The sequence below is a fragment of the Spodoptera frugiperda genome, chromosome 23 (genome assembly GCF_023101765.2).
Source record: "Spodoptera frugiperda isolate SF20-4 chromosome 23, AGI-APGP_CSIRO_Sfru_2.0, whole genome shotgun sequence".
In the NCBI taxonomy this organism is placed as follows: domain Eukaryota; kingdom Metazoa; phylum Arthropoda; class Insecta; order Lepidoptera; family Noctuidae; genus Spodoptera; species Spodoptera frugiperda.
In genome coordinates, this window is record NC_064234.1 from 3318624 (window position 1) to 3338965 (window position 20342).

At 39.5% G+C, this 20342-nt stretch overlaps 1 protein-coding gene across 1 annotated transcript in view; it reads right to left on the reverse strand.

The window, feature by feature from the left end:
• Positions 1-20342, reverse strand: part of LOC118282019 (nuclear receptor-binding protein homolog) — a 56721-nt gene that overhangs the window by 4337 nt on the left and 32042 nt on the right. Inside the window, exons 2-9 of the mRNA XM_035602889.2 lie at positions 2722-2946; positions 2345-2475; positions 2021-2199; positions 1433-1607; positions 980-1098; positions 650-803; positions 366-564; positions 54-173 (exon numbers count right to left, since the gene is read on the reverse strand). Coding sequence (XP_035458782.1) covers positions 54-173; positions 366-564; positions 650-803; positions 980-1098; positions 1433-1607; positions 2021-2199; positions 2345-2475; positions 2722-2946 — 1302 coding nt within the window. The remainder of the gene's footprint in view (positions 1-53; positions 174-365; positions 565-649; positions 804-979; positions 1099-1432; positions 1608-2020; positions 2200-2344; positions 2476-2721; positions 2947-20342) is intronic.

The following is a 20342-nucleotide window of genomic DNA, read 5'->3' on the forward strand; positions in this document are numbered from 1 at the left end:
CTGCGACACTACCAGTGTACCATTGTACACTGTGTACATTATACCGTACGTACCTCGTGTATGAACCCGAGCTGCACGAGTTCGTGCGCCAGCGCGGTGGCGGTGTCGCGGCGGGACACGGCGCACGTCAGCTGACGGTTCATCTTGTCGTCCATGCGCAGGAGGATCGTCATCTGGAAGGAGAGTACGCAAACAAATTACTGCATCACGGGATAATGTACACACGTTCAAATGTTTCACTGAACAAATTGCGTTCAAATGTCTGGATGTAAAGAAATTCGTACTGTTTGATATCGTTTAAATGGTCATCATGTAGGTGAGGTCGTTTAAAGTTCCGTAGGATGGAGTACAATGGTAGTACTCACCAGCAGGTCGGCGGGCGAGGCGTCGGGGTGCGGGTGTGGGTGCGGCTTGAGGCTGCACATCATGTTGACGACGCGCCGCGTCTCCAGGTCGCGCGGCTCGGGCGACGCGGGCTGCGACTCCGCCAGGCGCTCCGCCGGCGACGCCGCGCGGCCCGCGCCCCGCCGCCGCCCGTACGCCGTCAGCGGGTAGATGCCGTACCTGCAAACGTACCATTACACCCTCAATTTCATACTCCTCCATACTAAATTACGCGTGTGGTTATAGTCACGAGTGGAGTACTGACTTGACGTCCTCGACGAACTTCTCCAGTTTCTCGGCGTGGGGCTGCAGGTCCCGCGCGGCCAGCTCGACCCGCTCGCCGCCGCGCACGCACCACGCCAGCGCCTCGCCGCTACTGCCGCCCGCCACCTCGTCCGTGATCGTCTCCGATATGTTCGCTGGCGACATTGCGTTGTAATTATTGTGAACATGCGAATTAACTCCAATAGAAATAATACGATTGCTAAATCACTTCAGGATTTATTATAATGATGTTATTGGTACAATAGATACATTCATTCATAAATATTTTAGAAATCAAATAAATAAATAAACAATATAAAAGTGATCTCACCTGTAGTATTGACGAGAGTGTGCGCCGCCAAGAGTTTGAGCGAGTGTACCTCGAAGAGTAGCGGGTGGAACAGCAGCTCGCGCGCCGTGGGCCGCTTGGCCGGGTCCTTGTTTATACACCTGCCGACACACGCCGCGCCTCACTCACTGCACCCGCCACACGCACCGCGGGCCGGTACATAGAGGGATGCAGTGCTCACACACACCGGAGGCCTTAACGAGAACTCATCCCTTTTGCAAAGATTACAATAGTGTTTGTAGGGTTGCGTCGATTTCAAACCTTGAGTACTCACAACTCCTGCAAAGCGACGCATCGCTACAAACACTACGGGACGTGCCTGTATTACCTGGTATACCGTGGACGCTACGGCGACACGTGAGCAGCCCATCCCTCAGTTCGCGCACCCATACAATGAAAGCGACTTACCGGCTCGGCAACCTGTAAGACCAGTACCTGTATATAAAGTCCTTCTGGCGCGGCTCCTCCAAGGACTCGACCGTCCGAACGATGTGTTCCTCCGTGACGTGGCTGCCAGAGTCGCCATTGCCCTGAATCTCAAGTGCCGCTGTCTCCAATGCGCACATTCCGAATGAGTAGATATCCATCGCAGGCGTCACCATTTGTGATGCTGATACGGGGGAAATAAAGACGTCATGAATGCAAAAAAATGGACAACATAGTTTCGATTGCTGACATTCTTGGACACGAATACAGTAGCATAGTACACATTAACTTGACACATGGACAACATGTGGGCACGAAAAAGTAACAGCATTTTGTATCGTTTTCGTTGGGAAATGTAATGAACTCACTTACAAAGTCACCATTTCCACGGAAAACCTCGTGCACAAATGTTGTTTATAGTTAGTTATTGGAGTAGAAAATCAAGTTTATGTGTACCATGTAATGTAGTTCGCAGCCTTTGCCCGTTTCAAAATCCATGTACTTAATTGTAAACTAGGAAAGGCAGTCCGAGAAACCGAAAGAGTCGAAACTGTGTGGTCCTTTCTTTAGAATCGTCTGCTAGCTAATGGTACTTACATCCGTATTCCGGTGCAATAAAGTGCATATTTCTCATGTTCTCGCGGCAGGTCTTGACGTGATGATGGATGGCGTCAGGAGCCACGGAGCCGATCTTCACCAGCCCGTTGTGTTGGATGAAGATTGTGTCGCACGTGAGGTTCCCGTGCACGATGGGAGGCACGCAGCCGTGTAGATAACTGAAAGGTGAATATCTCCAAGTGAGCGAAAAGTCTGGGTATACTAGATTGAAGCTCGAATTTGAACTACGCGACAGTTCCAAAGTTTTGTTCAGGAAAAGGTTTTTATATCTACATAACATGTGCAATGACTTATGTAGTGTACCTGAGCGCAGACAGTATCTGCGTGCACCATCTCTTCCAGGCCTGCAGGGGTAGTCGCTTCACGTTCCGCTTGGTGCGCTTCAAGAACTGCTTCAAGGAGCCGCAGGACATGTACTCCGTTATGAATATTACCTGGAACACGCACGCAAGAACATAAAGACAGTGCCAATAACCATGTCTTATTATCAAAGTTTATTCGTGAGAAATAGGGCATACTGTAATTGCTAATAGACTATTGTAGACAATCAGGTTATTCTACTAGATTAAACTAAGAGTTTTTCTGTAGCAGTAATAGTAATAGATTTAGTAGCAGATATTTAGAAGAATTACACCAATTACTAAATTGCAGTTTCACCCATGAAAGAGCGGTGTACTTACTCTAGGTTTGTCGTTGTGTGTGTCCGTCCAGTACCGGTGGAATTTGACGATGTTGGGATGTTCCAGCCTGGTGAGGTTGTCGAACACCGACTGTATTTTGTCCTCCTGCGCCTTGAAGTTCTTGCGCTCGGAGAACTGAACCTCATTCCACACAACTTCGACACCCTCCTCGGTGTCCATGGCGAGGTTGGCGCAGTCGATGCCGGGGACATCGCGTTGCTCCACCTGGAAATCAAGAAACACACAAAATTAATGTTTGCAAAATTGAAGCTACTTAATTTTATCGTCATAAGAAAATAACAAAACTGACAAGATAATTTTCCCTAGTGCAGAGGCCAATTCGCCAACATCTGTTACGGTAATAGCACTTCCTGCATCCACAGAATGGACGAGCAATCATTCAATTGAGCCTCTTGACAGCAGATTGGGCCAATGATGACGCGGAGAAGAACTGAATTATTATCAAATGCCTGCGAAATAGCGGAAAGTTTTTGTTCTTTATATCGGAAATTTCCATTTTGGTAATTAATTAGCAAGTGACGATTCATGTATCCGATACGAAATATACTCTATCAATTGATTATTTATACATTTTCTTATTATGTTTACACGTGAGTCTGCCTACTCGTTACGAATTACGCTTGTTTTATTTGTAATTGAATGATGAATCAATCTCACACAGTTCAATTAACGAACATGACTACAGCTTGTAGTTTGTACTGTGCAAGTGTGCAAGCCTAGCTCCATTTAACAAATGAGTGCGATTAATCGCAGTGTCGGCGTCGCGTCCGTCGCCGCGTCTATCGAGAAATATGCAATTAGCTCGTTATCGGTCAGTCACCCCATTACTGCAATTGTATACAAGTCGCTATCTCGCTGTTATGAATAGCCTATATTTATTAATTATGACAAGTGTGCTATTTGCGTGCGCACTAACACTAAGCTATTGTTTTTGTTCAGTTATGGACGGCTATTATAAACCCGTAGTCTGAATTGGTCACGGATAGTTAAAGAGATATAACTGGCGATAAATGGGTTAATTAACTTAATGATTTATTGTTTTTTTATTATTCAATATTCACATTATGCTTTCCAAACCAATCGGATCCTGCTAAGACGTAGAGATGCTTAATGCATAATAATGATTAAATTAAACAATATTTTTGTATGTGGCGTGCAATATTGCACTTTTTAGGGAAGACCCCTTGCTTGACAGTTGTGCTTGAGACCAGTTACCAAATTGGCAGCTTAGACACCTACATTCAATAGTACTCGATAACAATCCATTTAAAGTTAGCTCGTTAGAAGTACCTTCTAAATACCATACCACCGAAGTAGAGTTAAACAAGTTATGTTAAAGAAGTTATTATAATAACGGCAAACAAATTGTTGATCGTTCTATTAATTAACATAATATTAACTAAACAAACAGCAAACCTATTTGACAAACCCATCTATCTACCTGGTACTGTGGACTTACTACTGGTACGCGATAGGTACACAGTTAACTAATAACACAAACAAACTCATTTCAAACTAATCTGACAAAAAGGGACAAGAAAGACGTAGTTACGATATTGATTGCTCCTCATTAAATAAAAATAAATAATAAAAACAACCGGCGACATATTTAATAAAACTGTCAGCACCATAATTTCTTTAGTATTTTATTAAGAGTATGGTCAAATACATATTTGTTTTTAGCTATACGCCCATCATCGTAGATCCACTGCGCAGTAGAGTGACGTCGACTGATGGTTTATAGTTTATACTGCGCACGAGGAATGCTTAACAACCCATCTCTTGAATAATAAGAGTCGCCAAACTCATCATTTAGATGGACAATGACGGTAATTGTTTTTGTTGTCAAATGTAATTAGGTACCATTGCGTTGTGTTGCTGGTCACTATTGAAAATGCACAAACCACCTGTTGCCATTAAAAGTGCACTAAAGTTCAGTACATGTCTCGTAAATCTATCTGTGGCGCGTTGGTCTACAAAACGCAATGAACGATGAGAACAGGTGCCAGCCACATTTTATGAATGAAACGAATGCTTAAATATTTTAGATTTTTTTTGCTAATTTTAAGATTTAGGCAAAGTTCTATTTCTGTATGTTTACTTCTTGTAGAAATTATAACGAAACAAGGATCTGACGTGAGAAAATTAATTGTCTCGATTAAATATCGATAATGCTATCGGTAATCTGATTTAAGACAAGTCATCGTAGGCACTAATTAATAATTTATTCGGACACCATTTACTAGATAGTCTTCAATCTTATTACATTACTTCAATCTGATTACATTACAATAGTTTTTGGTAACTGTCAATGCAATAAAGATATTTAGTTTAATATCTTTCGTAGCTGGCCGATAATATTTAAAAATGAAATCGTATCGCCTTTCAGTACGATTTCACAATCCATTTGATCCGCATAAGCTTATCACATAAGCTTATCACATGCAGTGCAATGTTAGTAAAACATAAACTTTCGCATTTATTAACGAAGATAATCTAGTAGTCGTTAGTTAGGCGGGCAATACACCGGCCGACAATTTAGCCGCGCGGACTGCGCCATAAATCGTGCGAAGAAAGCCGCTCGCAACCACTCGTTACTGGCGAAGCACCGAGTGGGCGAGCGAGTCCGCTGCAATGATTTAAGTTGCACATTTTATACGGATACGTACATTTTACTGTCTGTCCGTAATCGCGAGGTGTGGCCGCAGCCTTCCAACTTTATTGTTACGACGATATTTTAAATTGATATTATTGTATCTCCCGCGGTGGGAAGGGTCCGTGGTATTGCTCCTGCCACGCAGACTGGTGCTTAGATACCATGGTTTAGCGTTTCATAGTAGTTATAAAATATGATGGTTATTGCACGTGGGAGGCCTTTGTGTGTGGCGTATGGATAGTAAAAGTTTAATTTGAACAATCCTAGCAGATTTATCAAGATATTTTTTGTATAAGTAACCTGTACCTACGTATTATAATCTCAGTTTACGAGCACATTATTAGCGAATTCTTAGTTCACTGGAACAATTTTCGCACACTGACAGTACGAAACGGCACAAAGGGATTTTTGGGGTTATGATCATATTTTTCCTGAATTAAGGAGTTCTTTGGATCGTCCAAAACATTGAGGCTTTATGGTCTTTGATATTTATAAAGGGTTACATTCACATACATAGGTACATTACTACGGAAAACATGACAGTACTTTAGGAATAAAGTCAGATAGATTACAAACTACAAGACCGACAAATTAATCGATTGAATGTATATGAACGTTGACCGTCGATATACAAGACAAGTGTTTTCAAATTAAAGTATTGAATGAACAGTGGAAGTATTGATGTGTACGGACTACGAAGCTACAGTTACCAAGTGGCATGCTTTGCCGTGGCACGGCGATAAGCCCGTACACAACGACTATCAGTGTATCGGGGGCTAAACGAACAAATAATTGAATACTTATCACTGACTTATTATAGATTAACCTCGGGATCAGGTGGTGTGAACTCAGAGCTATAAATACGATCACCACGAGGTATAATGCAGATTACAGAGAGTAGGACACGTGCGTTCATGTACTTTTGGAATCAATAACCGATTTCAGTCTAATATATTTTAAGTGTGGGAGAGCCATGCTTCGGCCTCACAGAAAACCGATGTGAAACAATGCTTGCGTTGTGTGAGTGAGGTTAAGATCAATTTTGGACATTAGTTTTAAGGAGTTTCTATTAAAAACTGCGATCGATCTAGGGATTTTGGATTAAAATCGGTGGTTGATATCAGCCGATGCGATTGCAGACTAGAATTTGTTCCATGTGCATGCAATCTTAGCTTGTATTAGTATTGGAACTGTAGTTGCATTGGCTTTAGCGGGACTTGGGCATCATAAATAGTTACGGAAACAGGCTTTCAATAAGTTTATAGGAGCCATTTATTTACTGTAATGCTCTCCGATATTCAAGAACGACTCATTGGACAAGTTTATGGTAATAACTTTATATATGTAATGGTTCTCGTTCATTGCTTTAGCATTTTTTTTTTTTTATGAAACAAGCCGGTAATCGAGCAGACGTATTACCAGATGGTAAGCAATCGCCGCCGCCCATGGACACTTGAAGCACCAGAGGCGTTACAAGTGCGTTGCCGGCTTTTTGGGAGTTAGGAATTTAAGGGTTGTTGTTCGGGAATCGGGGATGGGGAAGATTGGGAAGGGGGAATTGGGCCTCCGGTAACCTCACTCACACAACGAAACACAACGCAAGCGTTGTTTCACGTCGGTTTTCTGTGAGGCCGTGGTATTACTCCGGTCGAGCCGGCCCATCCGTGCCGAAGCATGGCTCTCCCACACTTGCACATCTATAAACTTCATATAAGGAACGGTGGCGAATGATAGAACGTGTCCTTTTTGTATACCTATAATTTGTATAATTGTTGAAAATGATTATTGTATAATGCAGTTCTACGTATGAATAGTAGAAAATCACGGCCGGAATTCAACAATAAATACAATCCGGATTGGAAGAGAAAAAACTTCTGAAGTCGATCGGAAGAGTAATGTTTAGAAGTCGGAAGAGCGTTTATATAAATCAGTGATAATAATTTTAGGTAATCCACACTGGAAGTCCGGCCAGTCCGGTTTGAAATTGCTTAGTTTATCGACAGGATGCATTACAATTTTTTTTTCTTAACTCATATTCCTACCTAAATTGAAATTGTGTAAATAAATACTATGTTTGTCTTGTTTGATGTGGTTTCTCTGCAGCTATACTTAGTAACTTTTAGGAATGGTGTAGGTACTAGGTATTACCTACTCAAGAGAGTAGGTCCTAACCTTTCTAAGAAGGCAGGAAAATTGGTTTTAAGAACCTATCAGGACCGTCTATGTTCGTTATGTACAGGGCAATAGGTGACGTTAGTAAATAATATATTTAGTATTACATGAGCAAACAATTACATATATACTTTACATAATATATGTATATGCATGCTAATTTTATTGGATAAAGACATTGACTACAGAACTTCCACTTCACACAACAGTAAAAGCCTTTCATTTTCACCTAGCTATTGTAATAATATTCATATACGTACATATGTATTATGTAGTATGTATGTTTGTGCGCGACTTTCTCACGTTTGGATGAACCGATTTTGATGCAGTTTTTAGCATAGTATTTTTTAGACTTGGGAGAAGATTATAAATGGAGACGGACAAGACGGCGGTTCCGCTTTAAAAAAAATATTATTCAGCTGCTATGGACATTGTTGAACATTTGACACACACTAGTTGTGACACAATTGGGAAGTGAGATTCAAATTAACAGTAGAAAATGTAAAGCGAAATCGCAAAATCTTTAATACACTCACCTAGATAATTATGTATTTTGTTACGGTAACTAAAACTATATTTGCGAATAGAACTTCTGCCTTCGAAAGCATAACGTAAAGTGAACGAACTCTGCGCAGGCGGTGATAACGTTTATTACACACGCATTATGTGAAACGATAACGAAATGTGTCTTTGTGTGGCTACACTACTATTGTGAAGTTATATACTTGGACACTACTTATGTACCATATTATTAAACTAATCATTTATGTATTTGTGTATACGGATAATGTTCGATACTCCTACGCAATAGAGTGGACAATAACACATCTTACTGGAGACGATGCGTTTCAGTCATTGGGTATAAATTAAAATGTTTGATTTTGGCAACTGGGTAAAGGTATCAATGTGTAAAAGATCAAATAGAAATTATGTAAGGTAGAGGCTATGAAACAAAGTATTTAAAGATCGTAGCACAATAATATGTAGGAGTATGGAACTAAACTTGCTAATTAACCATGAAATCTTTATGAAGCTACGTGTCGTCAGCGTCGCATGCGCACGCTACGAAGCTACGATCAATATTTGCACGTAGCGAGCGGCCGACGCGAATTTTATGAGGGGACGCGAAACACGAACAAACTGTGTCATGGTTTACTGCAAGATGTACCTAGTACAGTGTTATATATTACGTATATCATAAACTGTACTATACAACGTGTAACAAAAAGGGGGTATACATATCAAGTCCACGGTTTCTAGATAACACAACAAACGATACGGGAAAGGTTTTTTAAACTCATGTTTTCATGGTACCAAGTTATGAATTTTTCAAATCGCGCCGGCGCGCGATTCAAAATTAGCTAGACAGGTACTAGGCGATCAGATTGACATAAGAAATGTTCCGTAATATTAGTGAGTGAACCCTGTAGTGTTGTGACACGTTTGTATGATTTGAAATCAAGAACTATGCGATACCAAGTATTTGGTACTAATTTTTTTATAACGTATTTTGAGCTGAAACTTTGTGTAGAGCTTCTATTCAACCTGTATTCTTCAGGGCTTCTTGATGTATATGGGTATTTTGTTACACCCTGTATACATTATTTACTAGAGATTAGGTCATCGAGATTCTGAAAGTCCTACCTGAGTATTTTTTCTAACGACCTATTCCACCGCGAAAGATTCTATAGTATTGCAAATATTGTGTACATAATCAAAACAAATCATAAACCATATGCCATAAACAGGCATCCTAGGCAAATAGCCACCTGGTCAGACAAGGTGTGTCTAACAAAACCCATAAACGATAAACTAGCCACAATAGCCTAGAGCTTTTGGCTAATTAAATTCTTCGCCGGCCATATCCCGCATGTCCGCAGTCCGCGCGAGCGTAAACTCAAAAATATTGGATTGCTCAACGAGCCAAACTGATGAGTCTGTGCATGGAGCCACAATATAATAAAGAGCTTAATGCGAAAGGGTTTCGTACTCCATTATATTAAATCCGAATAATTCTGATGAAAACGTTGTTATAATAGTATCAGATGGACTTGTCAGTAGTATCTAAAAGATACGAGAGGGAAATAATGAAAGTTACTACTTTATACTGCCTACAGTTAACAAGTCCGTTTTCATGTCTATAAAGAGTAATTCTGAAAACAGACGACATTATTTTCAGCATGAAATTAGCAGAGTACGAGTACAATTTGTAGCATCAAAAATATGGAAATCCCATTTAAAATTGGAACAAGCCCTCGGGCTGTTTTAACTGGAAGCATTTACAATTTTAAAGATCAACTCGTCTAATGAACTTTCGACAGATTCGGATGGAAGAAATTTAATCTATCCTGAATTTCACTCAAGTCTGGCGATGTTCATATAAAATAATATTCTTAAAGCGAAAATGCTATGAACGTTAACAGAGTTCCTTGTGATTCCTTGATAGGTAGCTTGCTCACTGACTAACAGACGGTAGGTACCACCTGCGTGACAAAGCGGTTTGACTTGTTAATTAGACGTCGGCGGTAATCAACGGAAATTATATTTTTATTGTACATCTGCAAAACGTAAACAACTTTGAAATCTTATCCGATTACCATATCTAAGATTGTGTAGATATCGGCCTTAAATAGAACAGTAGTTCACGCTGACGTGTTTATTGGTGGTACAACTGTAATGAATAAATAGACATTGAATCACTAATTCCAAAATGTGTGATGTCACGTTTTTGTATTTCTAGTCCGTTTATTAAAGTGAAGCACTGTAAAGATAACGACTATATCGGCATACATTTTATGGTTCAACTTATGCAAGACTGGCACACAGAATAAACTGTATGATAGTGCTTGCACACGACCTGAAATAGACAATTTGCTAGAGCGATTTGGCAGCGTGTGCGAATTATAGCCCGTGGATAGTTTATGGTTAGGTACATTTTTCGGGAAATTGCTTTTAATGTCACAGTACTTTCACTACAGGATGAACCATGAAACCTAAAGAGCACCTAATCGTGTGATATTGTTTTCTCGCTCGATTACTCAACTCGATTACGCTTCCTACGCAGCCATGTTACCAGATTAAGTCAAATTCGCCTTCTGTCTGCGTGTCAAGTACCGACGGAACATTGGCGAGACGAAACGATCGAGAGGAATCTAATCACACTTAGTTCCCTGCTCCGTTCGTTTGACGAATTACTTCTGGCAGAGCACAGAAGTAAATTGGTCCAATCTCACATGCCATTTGTAAAAATGACAAGACATACGCGCCAGTTGGATATCTTGATCGTTCTGTGAGAGTGCGTCGCAGATGTTAATTAATGGCTGTGTCGTACGCTCTTGAAGAAAATGTTACAAATCTATATGTATATGTATAGGTAGGTGGGTAGAGCCTTTTTCCTTAACTTGTGCTTTCTATCACAACGACTCTATAGACAAAATGAGGTGGTTTTCCTGCGTTCCCTGCATCGATCTAGCGGAGTTTGTTTAAGCGTTTTATTAAGTTGAACATTTGTCCTGGCGAGGCCTCTCCCGGCTCTCGGCAGAACATAAACATTGAAAGCGACACTGATTGAGTCTCGTGCTGTGTTTGCGCGCGTTCGTGTGGAGACAGTAATTAACTTGCGCGACGTCGCGTTGCTGTGCACCGAATTAGATTACACCGCGGAACGATGCTGCATTTTTATTTAGAATGTAGCTGCAATGTACGCTTCGTGAGATCAGCTTTTAGCTACAATTAGTTCTAATGTAAGGGAACATATTGAACTGCCAATTTGCAAGCTACAGTAAAACACATTACAAAATGTGCACAACAGAACGTCTCTGTTATGCAGTTATAATGGCCTGAAGTAACAGCAAAAACTAGAAGTTGCACGTAACACATTTGCATATCGTTTTTACTAATTATTAAAATTTTATTATAGTGGTTTTTATTAGGTGCTTTTAACCACCAAAACCGCGGAGCAAAACATTTGAAAGTTATTATATTTATTGCTGAAAATTGTACTACACGATATGAGGTTATCAACAGGTCAACGATCACCATAGCATGCGCGTTGTACCGCAGTACTTATTACAGTGCTCTCATAACCTCGTAGGTAATATAACTGTGAGTAGGTACCTTGAACATACTAGATTGATTTGTATTGGACAATCAATTGACCTCGGGATTTGAAGAGCAAATAAAGCCTCAAACTTAAACACAAGTCAAATAAACTTTCGATTTCAGTTTCGATATTTGTCTAGTTTTTGTGTAAACAAGAAAACATAACCAGTGTTAGTTTTATGTGACAAGTGCGTTGCATATCTTTGTTATTCTCTGTTGAAATTACACGAGTAAATGTCATTTACAAGTTCACAACGATTGCGAATATTTTTTGCAGGTCTTATATGATCTGCTCAACCAATTATGCAAACATTCTCGCAAGATTTTCACGCTCTAACAGGAACTCAATTGTCAGCATTGAATAAAAATATTGACACAAATGACAACACGTATTCACACTTATCTCAATATTACAAACATCGATATTTAACTAGTGAGACAAAACAGACACTTGCTAATGTGCTAACATCTCGCAAATCGTTTCAAAACAAGACATTGCAAACATTTAGTTTAATATAGCATGCAGATGATTTGGCAAGCACAGCACACATAAAGAAGATTACGCTATTAATTGTGTGTGCAATCATGCGTAACCACAGTGCATCATTAATGTCGGCACGGTAATATTGACTCATACTTCTGCATCCAATAACGCTCCAAATATTTGACGGAGAAACCAGCAATATCGATCGTAAAAAGAGGATTATTCGGCACGCGACATACCGAGCGAAATTCCTTACGCGTTTAAAATAAAACTGGCGAAGGTCACGACATTGACCTCTAAATGACGCCGCCGATTGATCAACCCCAGAAAGAGGCACATTCAATGTCAAGTGCGGATCTATTCCTATCGATGCGTGTATACGCGGCCTGCGTCACGGCGGTCTCGTCACTCGGCACGGGCAACCCTACGGACCACTGCATGATACGCCCACCGTTAGATACGGCGCCCATTCGAATTAACTGATTTATTAATATACGATAACACGTCCAGTGACGCGACAGCCGCGCACGCGTCACGACCCATGATAAATGGTGTCCGAGGTGAAGCAAATCTTATTATAAGCTCGTGACGTATGGGTACTAAATCGTGTCGTAAATTGCAATTTTGCTTCAATAACTTTTCCGTTACGTCGGTTACGCGCTCTTCACCTTATCGAGAAAGTACTTGAGATCGTCATTCAATATTCTTTTATGTTGAAAAAGTTTACGCGGGAACGACGTTACATATTTTATTGGCTCCCTTTTACATTAGACCTTAACGTTATTTCCTTGTATGTTTTCTCCCACATCCAGAGCTAACTTGAGCATTTCTATTTTAATCGCAGTTGGAGCGGACACAAACTGATCGTTCTCATTTACAGATGTTATTGATTCCATTTGTCACGTCAGGGGTGACATGTGGTTTGTTTCCGGAGATGTAGAAGTATAGTGTGGTGGTTTCGTCGTGGGCACTCGTGAGGATGAGTCCGGTGTCGTCGACCCGTCGGCCCTGGCGCACTATTCGCGACAATACGCTGGCAAGGCTCCAAGCGCCGGATGGCGTCGATACATCCACTGCACATGCAACACAACCGTTTTCACCTCCAAAACTGCACGACCGCCACCTTCAGTCCAATCTTCAACTTTAGCGTGAATATGCACGGAAGATATCAATTTAAAGAACTGCATTATAAGTTTGTACATCGGTAAATTAGCGAAAACACCTCCAGCGTTTTGTACTTTGATGTTACAGACGTCAAGGAAGTCATTTGGGATTGTGGTGTAATATTACAGAACTGCAATTTCATATTTAAACGTGCGAATGGAAATAGTTTTAGAGGCGGCACTCGCCATATATCACGTCCCCTGGCGGATATATTACACCACTTCTGAATAAAGTAAGAAGCAGATCAAAGCTAAGGCTGGCTTTATGGCGATATTACGGCGGTTATCAATAGCTCAGTGGCCGCAGATAGGAAGGAATAGAAAAGTTATGACTGATGCAGAAATAATCTTTCATTTGATATCTTTTTAAATTCTGTTTTTATGATACGTTTATTCCCGGTTAGGTATCACACAATTTTAATATAAAAGCTTAGAATCATTGGTAAAAGATAAATATTCCACGGAGTGGAAGAAGTCCTTCATTGACAATTTGAAGCTGAAGGTGTTGTTTATTAATGGAAAACAAACCATAATATCTTAAAATTGTGCGCAGTTTGTCGTTACTGACGTCAATACATAGTCTATACGTGCTAAACCATGTTTTCGCGTAAAAATCCTTACCAGCAAAATATAAAATTAGAAAAATTTCCAAGATTTCTACGATAAACCAGCAATGACTTTACTGAAATCACACGATGCTCAAATATAAAGGAGTTCTTAACTAAATAAAGATAGACCTTTATTTTAATAGGATTCATAGATATACAATTGGATCGGGTTCAAAATATTTTAGACAATGTTGTAGTTAGTAGTTCTATACCATATCTGCTTATTACCTGTATCTAAATCTGTTTTGATTCAAACATTATTTTCCACGGTCATGTGGCATTATTGGTTCTTCTTCTAGTAGTAGTCACAACTATTGTTCCGGTTTTAGTAGTCTAGTTGTAAGTCGGACTGAAATAGAAAACTCAATAGACAAGGTTCCTATATTTAATTTTCAGGTCATTTATTTCGTTTAGGTCAATGTGCTGGCTCGTTGACTACGTTGTCTGTACCGTGTTTGTAACTAGGATAATTGTTTGAAGTCAAACTTACCATATTAATACGTAAGATCATTTGTGAGTGTTACTATGAGTATTTTAAGTTCGAAGAAAAACTATTCAAGCTTGAGAGTATATACCCAAGTCCATCATCATGCCTTTGGCCATTATTATCTTATTGCAACAACAATGGCAGTAAAATGAACAAGCAAGCAGTACGTGGCTAGTTATATTCTGTTCCTTTGATGATAAATTCCAGCGAGTACTATAAAAGCATCTGTTAGCGATGTCGCTGTATGCACGCCGTGCACGGCATCTATGTGGCTGCGGTCGATATCTTCGGGAGACACTCCACGTTTGTCAATACTTCGCCTTTTGCTCCATTTGCAACTTCACTGCTCTATTCAAGTATAGGAATTGCTTTAATAAGAACAGACCAAGGAAGCTATTGTTTTACTCGACTTGCTTTCGATTGCATTGCTAGAATTCGAATTGCTGACAAGAAGTCACGTCACAACTTCTAATCTACAACGGCAGAACAGTTTGAAAATGTATCCGCAGATAAATCGATCGTACAAACATCAAGAAGTAGCATGATACCAGTCGTATTGACGCACTCATGATTCAATTTGTGGTGTACACAATCATCCCCGCGTCGGTGACGTGTGTCCCGGAATAGAACATCCCTAGTCATCCCGGGAAATGAGAGTAAAACGAGTTAACTATGAGTCGCGTGATTCATATCGCGATGTGAGTAAGATCGTTGTGGAAAGTAAACGGCTGGAACTTGAGATCATATTTCGGAATGTTACACGTTGTGCAAGTTATTAGCGAGCTTAGTTACTATAGAAAGATGAATGTGTGACTGACGTGCATGTTCATATTCTAAAATCACTTTTCAATGAATAACAAAAACAACATTGCAATTTGCAATACATTATTCCTAAAACATGATGCGATACTTACTCATAAAAATTTTATTCTTTATTATTCAACAAATAAATTTTCCGCAAGCAATTGTAAGTGCTGGAAGCTTGAAGAAACGTTAGACGCAGGTATTGACAAGTCTTTAAAAGTAAATTGCTTCATTTATTAACTAGTGGAACGTTGAACCAGACAGACATTGAGTCAGACAGCAGCTAAAATAACGTTTAAAGTGACAATAGTCTACTACTGCTAGTGTAGCATTAACCCATATTGCTTCTGACTATAATGATTTACGTGAGAACCGACATTTTTTCATTCATTGTCATAAGAAAACAAGAAACGTTTGCCAAAAGACTAAACACAATAGATAAAAGTAATTTACTCCGGACATCTTCGAATGTAAAAACTAAGAGACGTACTTTGTAAACATGAATTATGTCTGGACACACAATACGTATGATGTATTGTATATGGTTTTACAATAACATGACGTATTTATTTTTATGGTGAAAAATATACCAATTTTGAGGACATCGGTATGTAAGTGCAGTTAGCATAATGTTGCAAAACCAACGAATTAATTATCCCTTCTGTGTCCGTCATTATGTTAGGAACTTGATGTCTATCTTTAGATGTATTTATGACATGATATTTTGTGACGTTGGCAATTCGGATTGTTGTACCTCACACGGGATATGAGCACTTTATTTAATCCTTGTTTCTACGCCTACGGGGAGAGATGAGCCCGTCTTCCGCTGGGTATTTTTATCCCGTGGGTCTGCAAATTGTACAATTCGCGACATGCTGCACATTGGCGCCGTGACACCTACGCTGTGTGTACGCTTGGATATCGCCAGTATCTATTTATAACGCGATTGTTTTTATTATGATTCCCAAACAAACAAATTACGTAATTAATACGAGGCGTGTGCGGTGCTGCTATTTTGATTTACTACGTTTATTTTAAATCTATATTTGCGTAACCTCATGTCAGTGTTTTTTACACTAGATAACTTTTTTAGTGTGTAGAAAAAGTAACAGTGATTTGTAAGTTATGTAATTTATCATCTTTAATGTAAACTATTCATGCATTTGAGTTATTTGTTAGGTATTTTAGTAATGGTCATTGCAATATTTTATATTAAGAATGTGTGCTTTCTTCTACATGCCAGGTTGCAATATGAAATCGAGCATTAGAGGAAAGTACGTGCCAACGTTCCTGAAATCCCGACCCTTGAATTAACTGAGCGTACCGCTGCGGAAAAATCGTCATCCTTCATTTCGTTTTGACGAGAAACTCTGTATTTAAATGTACAGCCCGAATGGAAGAGCTGCTAACTACAGTCCGGGCACAAACATGCAATCTGTGGAGTGCATTCAATGTGCCATGAATGAATGAATTAGTTTCATGAATACGAACCTGAACGTGCTCAAACTGCGGTTGGAAATGGAAACTGTAAAATATTTCTGAAGTCTAGTATTTTTCGTGGGTTTACTTCCTACGTTTTCGTAATATTGTACTATTTCTAATTCAGGGGATAGCGGGTGACTTTCATTGTTATTTGTTTCTAAAGTTCGATCGTGTACCTTCGTAACACAAGACCCAATCACGTCTTATCCTGTCACATGTAGCGTTAGACGCCACAGACTATTCTCTTTCAGAACATGAATTTAGTATAAGACAAAAAAGAAAGACATACATATTTGCGCTATCAAATCCACCGGGAATAGATTTTCCTCGAAGGACAGTGTGATAAATATTCGCGTGCGAAATAAAACGGATTCCTCTGACATGTTACGTCTTTAGTGTAATGTGTCATAAAATTTAATTTTCGTCGTTCCATGCATGTTTTGATAATAGCGGGAGTTTCATGGAAGCAATAAATGTAATCACGTGGGGCAGCATTAAACAAGCATTGTAAATAAACAGGTTCTGGATTGCGGACGTCACTGTGCTTTATTTGTTCGAGTCACGTGACTGACGACAGAAGACGTGGAGTCTGGCAAACAAGGATGTAGTCGTGAGTCGTGACATTGGGGGACGAGCCTATATTTTCTTTGTGTTCACGTGTAAAAGTGACGCAGCTAATTTAGAAAGGTAAAGTTGACATCGGAACGCGCTATTGTTAACTTTTCAGGTGACCGTGGCTCGACTTACTTATAGTGTTTCGACGTGAGTGTAGGTACACTGAACTTCCAACGCCAAGGGCGGTCGTTGGACTTCTAAACCTAGGTTTGAACCTATAAACAATGGAAAAATCGTTAATATTGTTCTAATCCTTTTATTTCTAAGGTTTATTATGGTAAAGAAAAGCTAACGGTACCAAAAATCGAGTGAAAATTCCTGTCGTTGTAGGTGATATAACAGCCATGGGAAAATTGGAATCCAATCTGCGTATGAGAAAATGTGGTATATTTATGCGGCCGTGTTTTACGATGTGCTCCCAAATTGATACGTGCTGCTGTATGCCATGGCGTCATTGTATGGTGAAACATCTTATTGCACAGTGAACCAATTTTGTTCTGGCATTACAATGATAGACAAAGTGTAAACAAAGATGACATGGCAAATTTTATAATATTGATTTTACAACAAAAGTATTGATTTTCAGTTCATATTTCCTACATGGAACCGGTAGTATTATCAAGTTTAACGATTTTTAAACATAATACGTGACCTCATAACTTACGAAAAGTGCGTCAAGATACAAAAAGGTAGATATAGACACACCTACGCACTTCAGGCCTCATCTCCGCCGCGGTAAGACGTGGCCCTTCTGTATTGTGTGGAACAGTAAACGCTGAACGCTATTTGAATATGCATGACTAGGCTCTTGAATAAAATTCAGTTCGCAATCAACGCTGGAGTGCGCAGGTCGTTCGCTATCGGTTACATACACCATTGAAATTCAGAGCAAACGAATTTCATTGATATCGCCTGGTGTTTTAGTAGATATTCGATCAGGTACCGTACATATTAATTCCAAAGATGTTCTCAAGTAGCCATCAAGGGATTAATAGATTCTGCGAACATTTCAATATCAATAAGCTCTTTTCTATTGTCATAGAGAATGTATGAAGGACAAATAAAGTGCACTGAAACATACAGAGGAATGATAGATACAAGTCAGTATCGGTCTCCGTATAATTGTATCAGATCGAGAGTCGAGACAGATGGATCACATGACAGTATCGACGGAACAAAGGGAACATCCGCACTCCGATTATTCGATAACTAAATGGTATCGATACAACGTTATCGATATTGATAAACGAATCCTTTTGTATTGAGATGGTTACAATAAATCGGAATATTATAGATAAATGCGTCGCTTTTATAGAGGCGCAGAATTTATCGCTTTTTGCACGTAATCCTTTTTATACATCAAGGATAGTTGAGAAATGTTTCTTCAGGCACAGGTTGTCCCTTAGAGAAAAATAATACTCGTATCGAAAAGCTTACATCATTGAGATCCTGGATTTTATCTTAAAACTAACTAGACTCTCAAGTTTCTACTACAAAGTCAGACTATAAATAATATTAGAATAAAAACAAAGTGTTTAGGGAGTCCCAAATGTATTTCATTATTACTACAGACGAGCAATCTAAATAATTAATCAGCAATTAATTACTTAAACACAATGTACCTGTTAATTCCCGTCTACTTAATGATAGCTTCGCTGTTACGATTTCATTCAATTAAGTAATTGAACTATTAATTTTTGTTGCAGTTATTCAATGATTTGTTTATGGATGGTTAACGAAATTATAGGCGTTATGTTAGTGTGGCGAGGCTACAATAACAGCGAGGAGTAAAATGGAGATACAGATACCTCCTCCGTAGTACGGAGGAGGAATATTTCTTGTTGAGACAACGCCAAATGGTAATCCTTCCGATGCGATATAATTGGCAATTAGCACTAAGCCTATTGAGTCTTGTGTTTGCCTTGAGAACGGGAAAGGCACAAAATCTACTTATCTCATTAGTCAACTATTGTTTACCGCTCCCTTCTTATTTGTCATTAAGGAGATGACTTGTTTCTTCGACATCAAGCGTTAATTCATCACATGTTTATGGACATTTTAGATAAAAAAATATAAAATGTCGCTATTGTATAAATAGTATAAAACAGAAGGCTCACTATCCGTCCGCCTAGCGCCTAGCAACCGCATTAGATAACACACATAGATAACTTCAATAATTATCAATTCAACATGCTAATTGATTAGTTAATTAGACGTGAGTGTGGAAGCATGAAGCGTAGTCAGCACGCGATTGGTGGATGCCGGCGACGTAACGCACCGCTATTTGTAAATATATCGATCTATTTCTTGTGGCACACTCTTGGAGCTGAGAACCACAGCAAGTTGGAGCTAGACAGCATTTGCCACTCTACTGTCTAGTTTAGATACTACTTTGTATTAAGCTCCCGTTTGCTATTTCTTGTGTGAATATCTAAATTGTAAATAGGTTTTGTCTAGGTCTAACCATACCAAGTAGTTGCTAATGTTACTCGTGAAGAAAAAACCCAAGTAGTTTTAGGCACAAGAACACAACTAAATAATAAAGATTTTTTTTAATCAAAAATATTGCGGACTTTGTTGCTACAAATAAATATAGAAATACCGAACCTATGTTACATCATTTTCTTTGTTTTCATTTCGCGTAAAACGCGGCGACACGACATTCATATTTGATTTTTCACATTCTCGCCGTACGAAGGTCGCAGGAAATCCTGCAAAACTTCCGCGGGCTACAAACTGCTGGTCGGTTACATGTTGCGGCCTAAACAAACAGAGGCAAATAACGTGTGATAAGAAAAACATCAACAGCTCAAACAGTGTTGAGGCTAAAAGGGTTGGCTCTTTGGAAGCTGATCGAGTGTTGCTGTTTCCATCGCTGACTTGTTGAATGGAACCATGCCTACTTGTTAAGACTATTTAAACATGTGTCGCGTTTTAATCAGTGTTAAAGCGTAATTTGTACGACACAAGTAAATGTGAAGCTGTGCCACTCCTGCATAAACAAACAGCTGGTGGCATTGTATCGTGA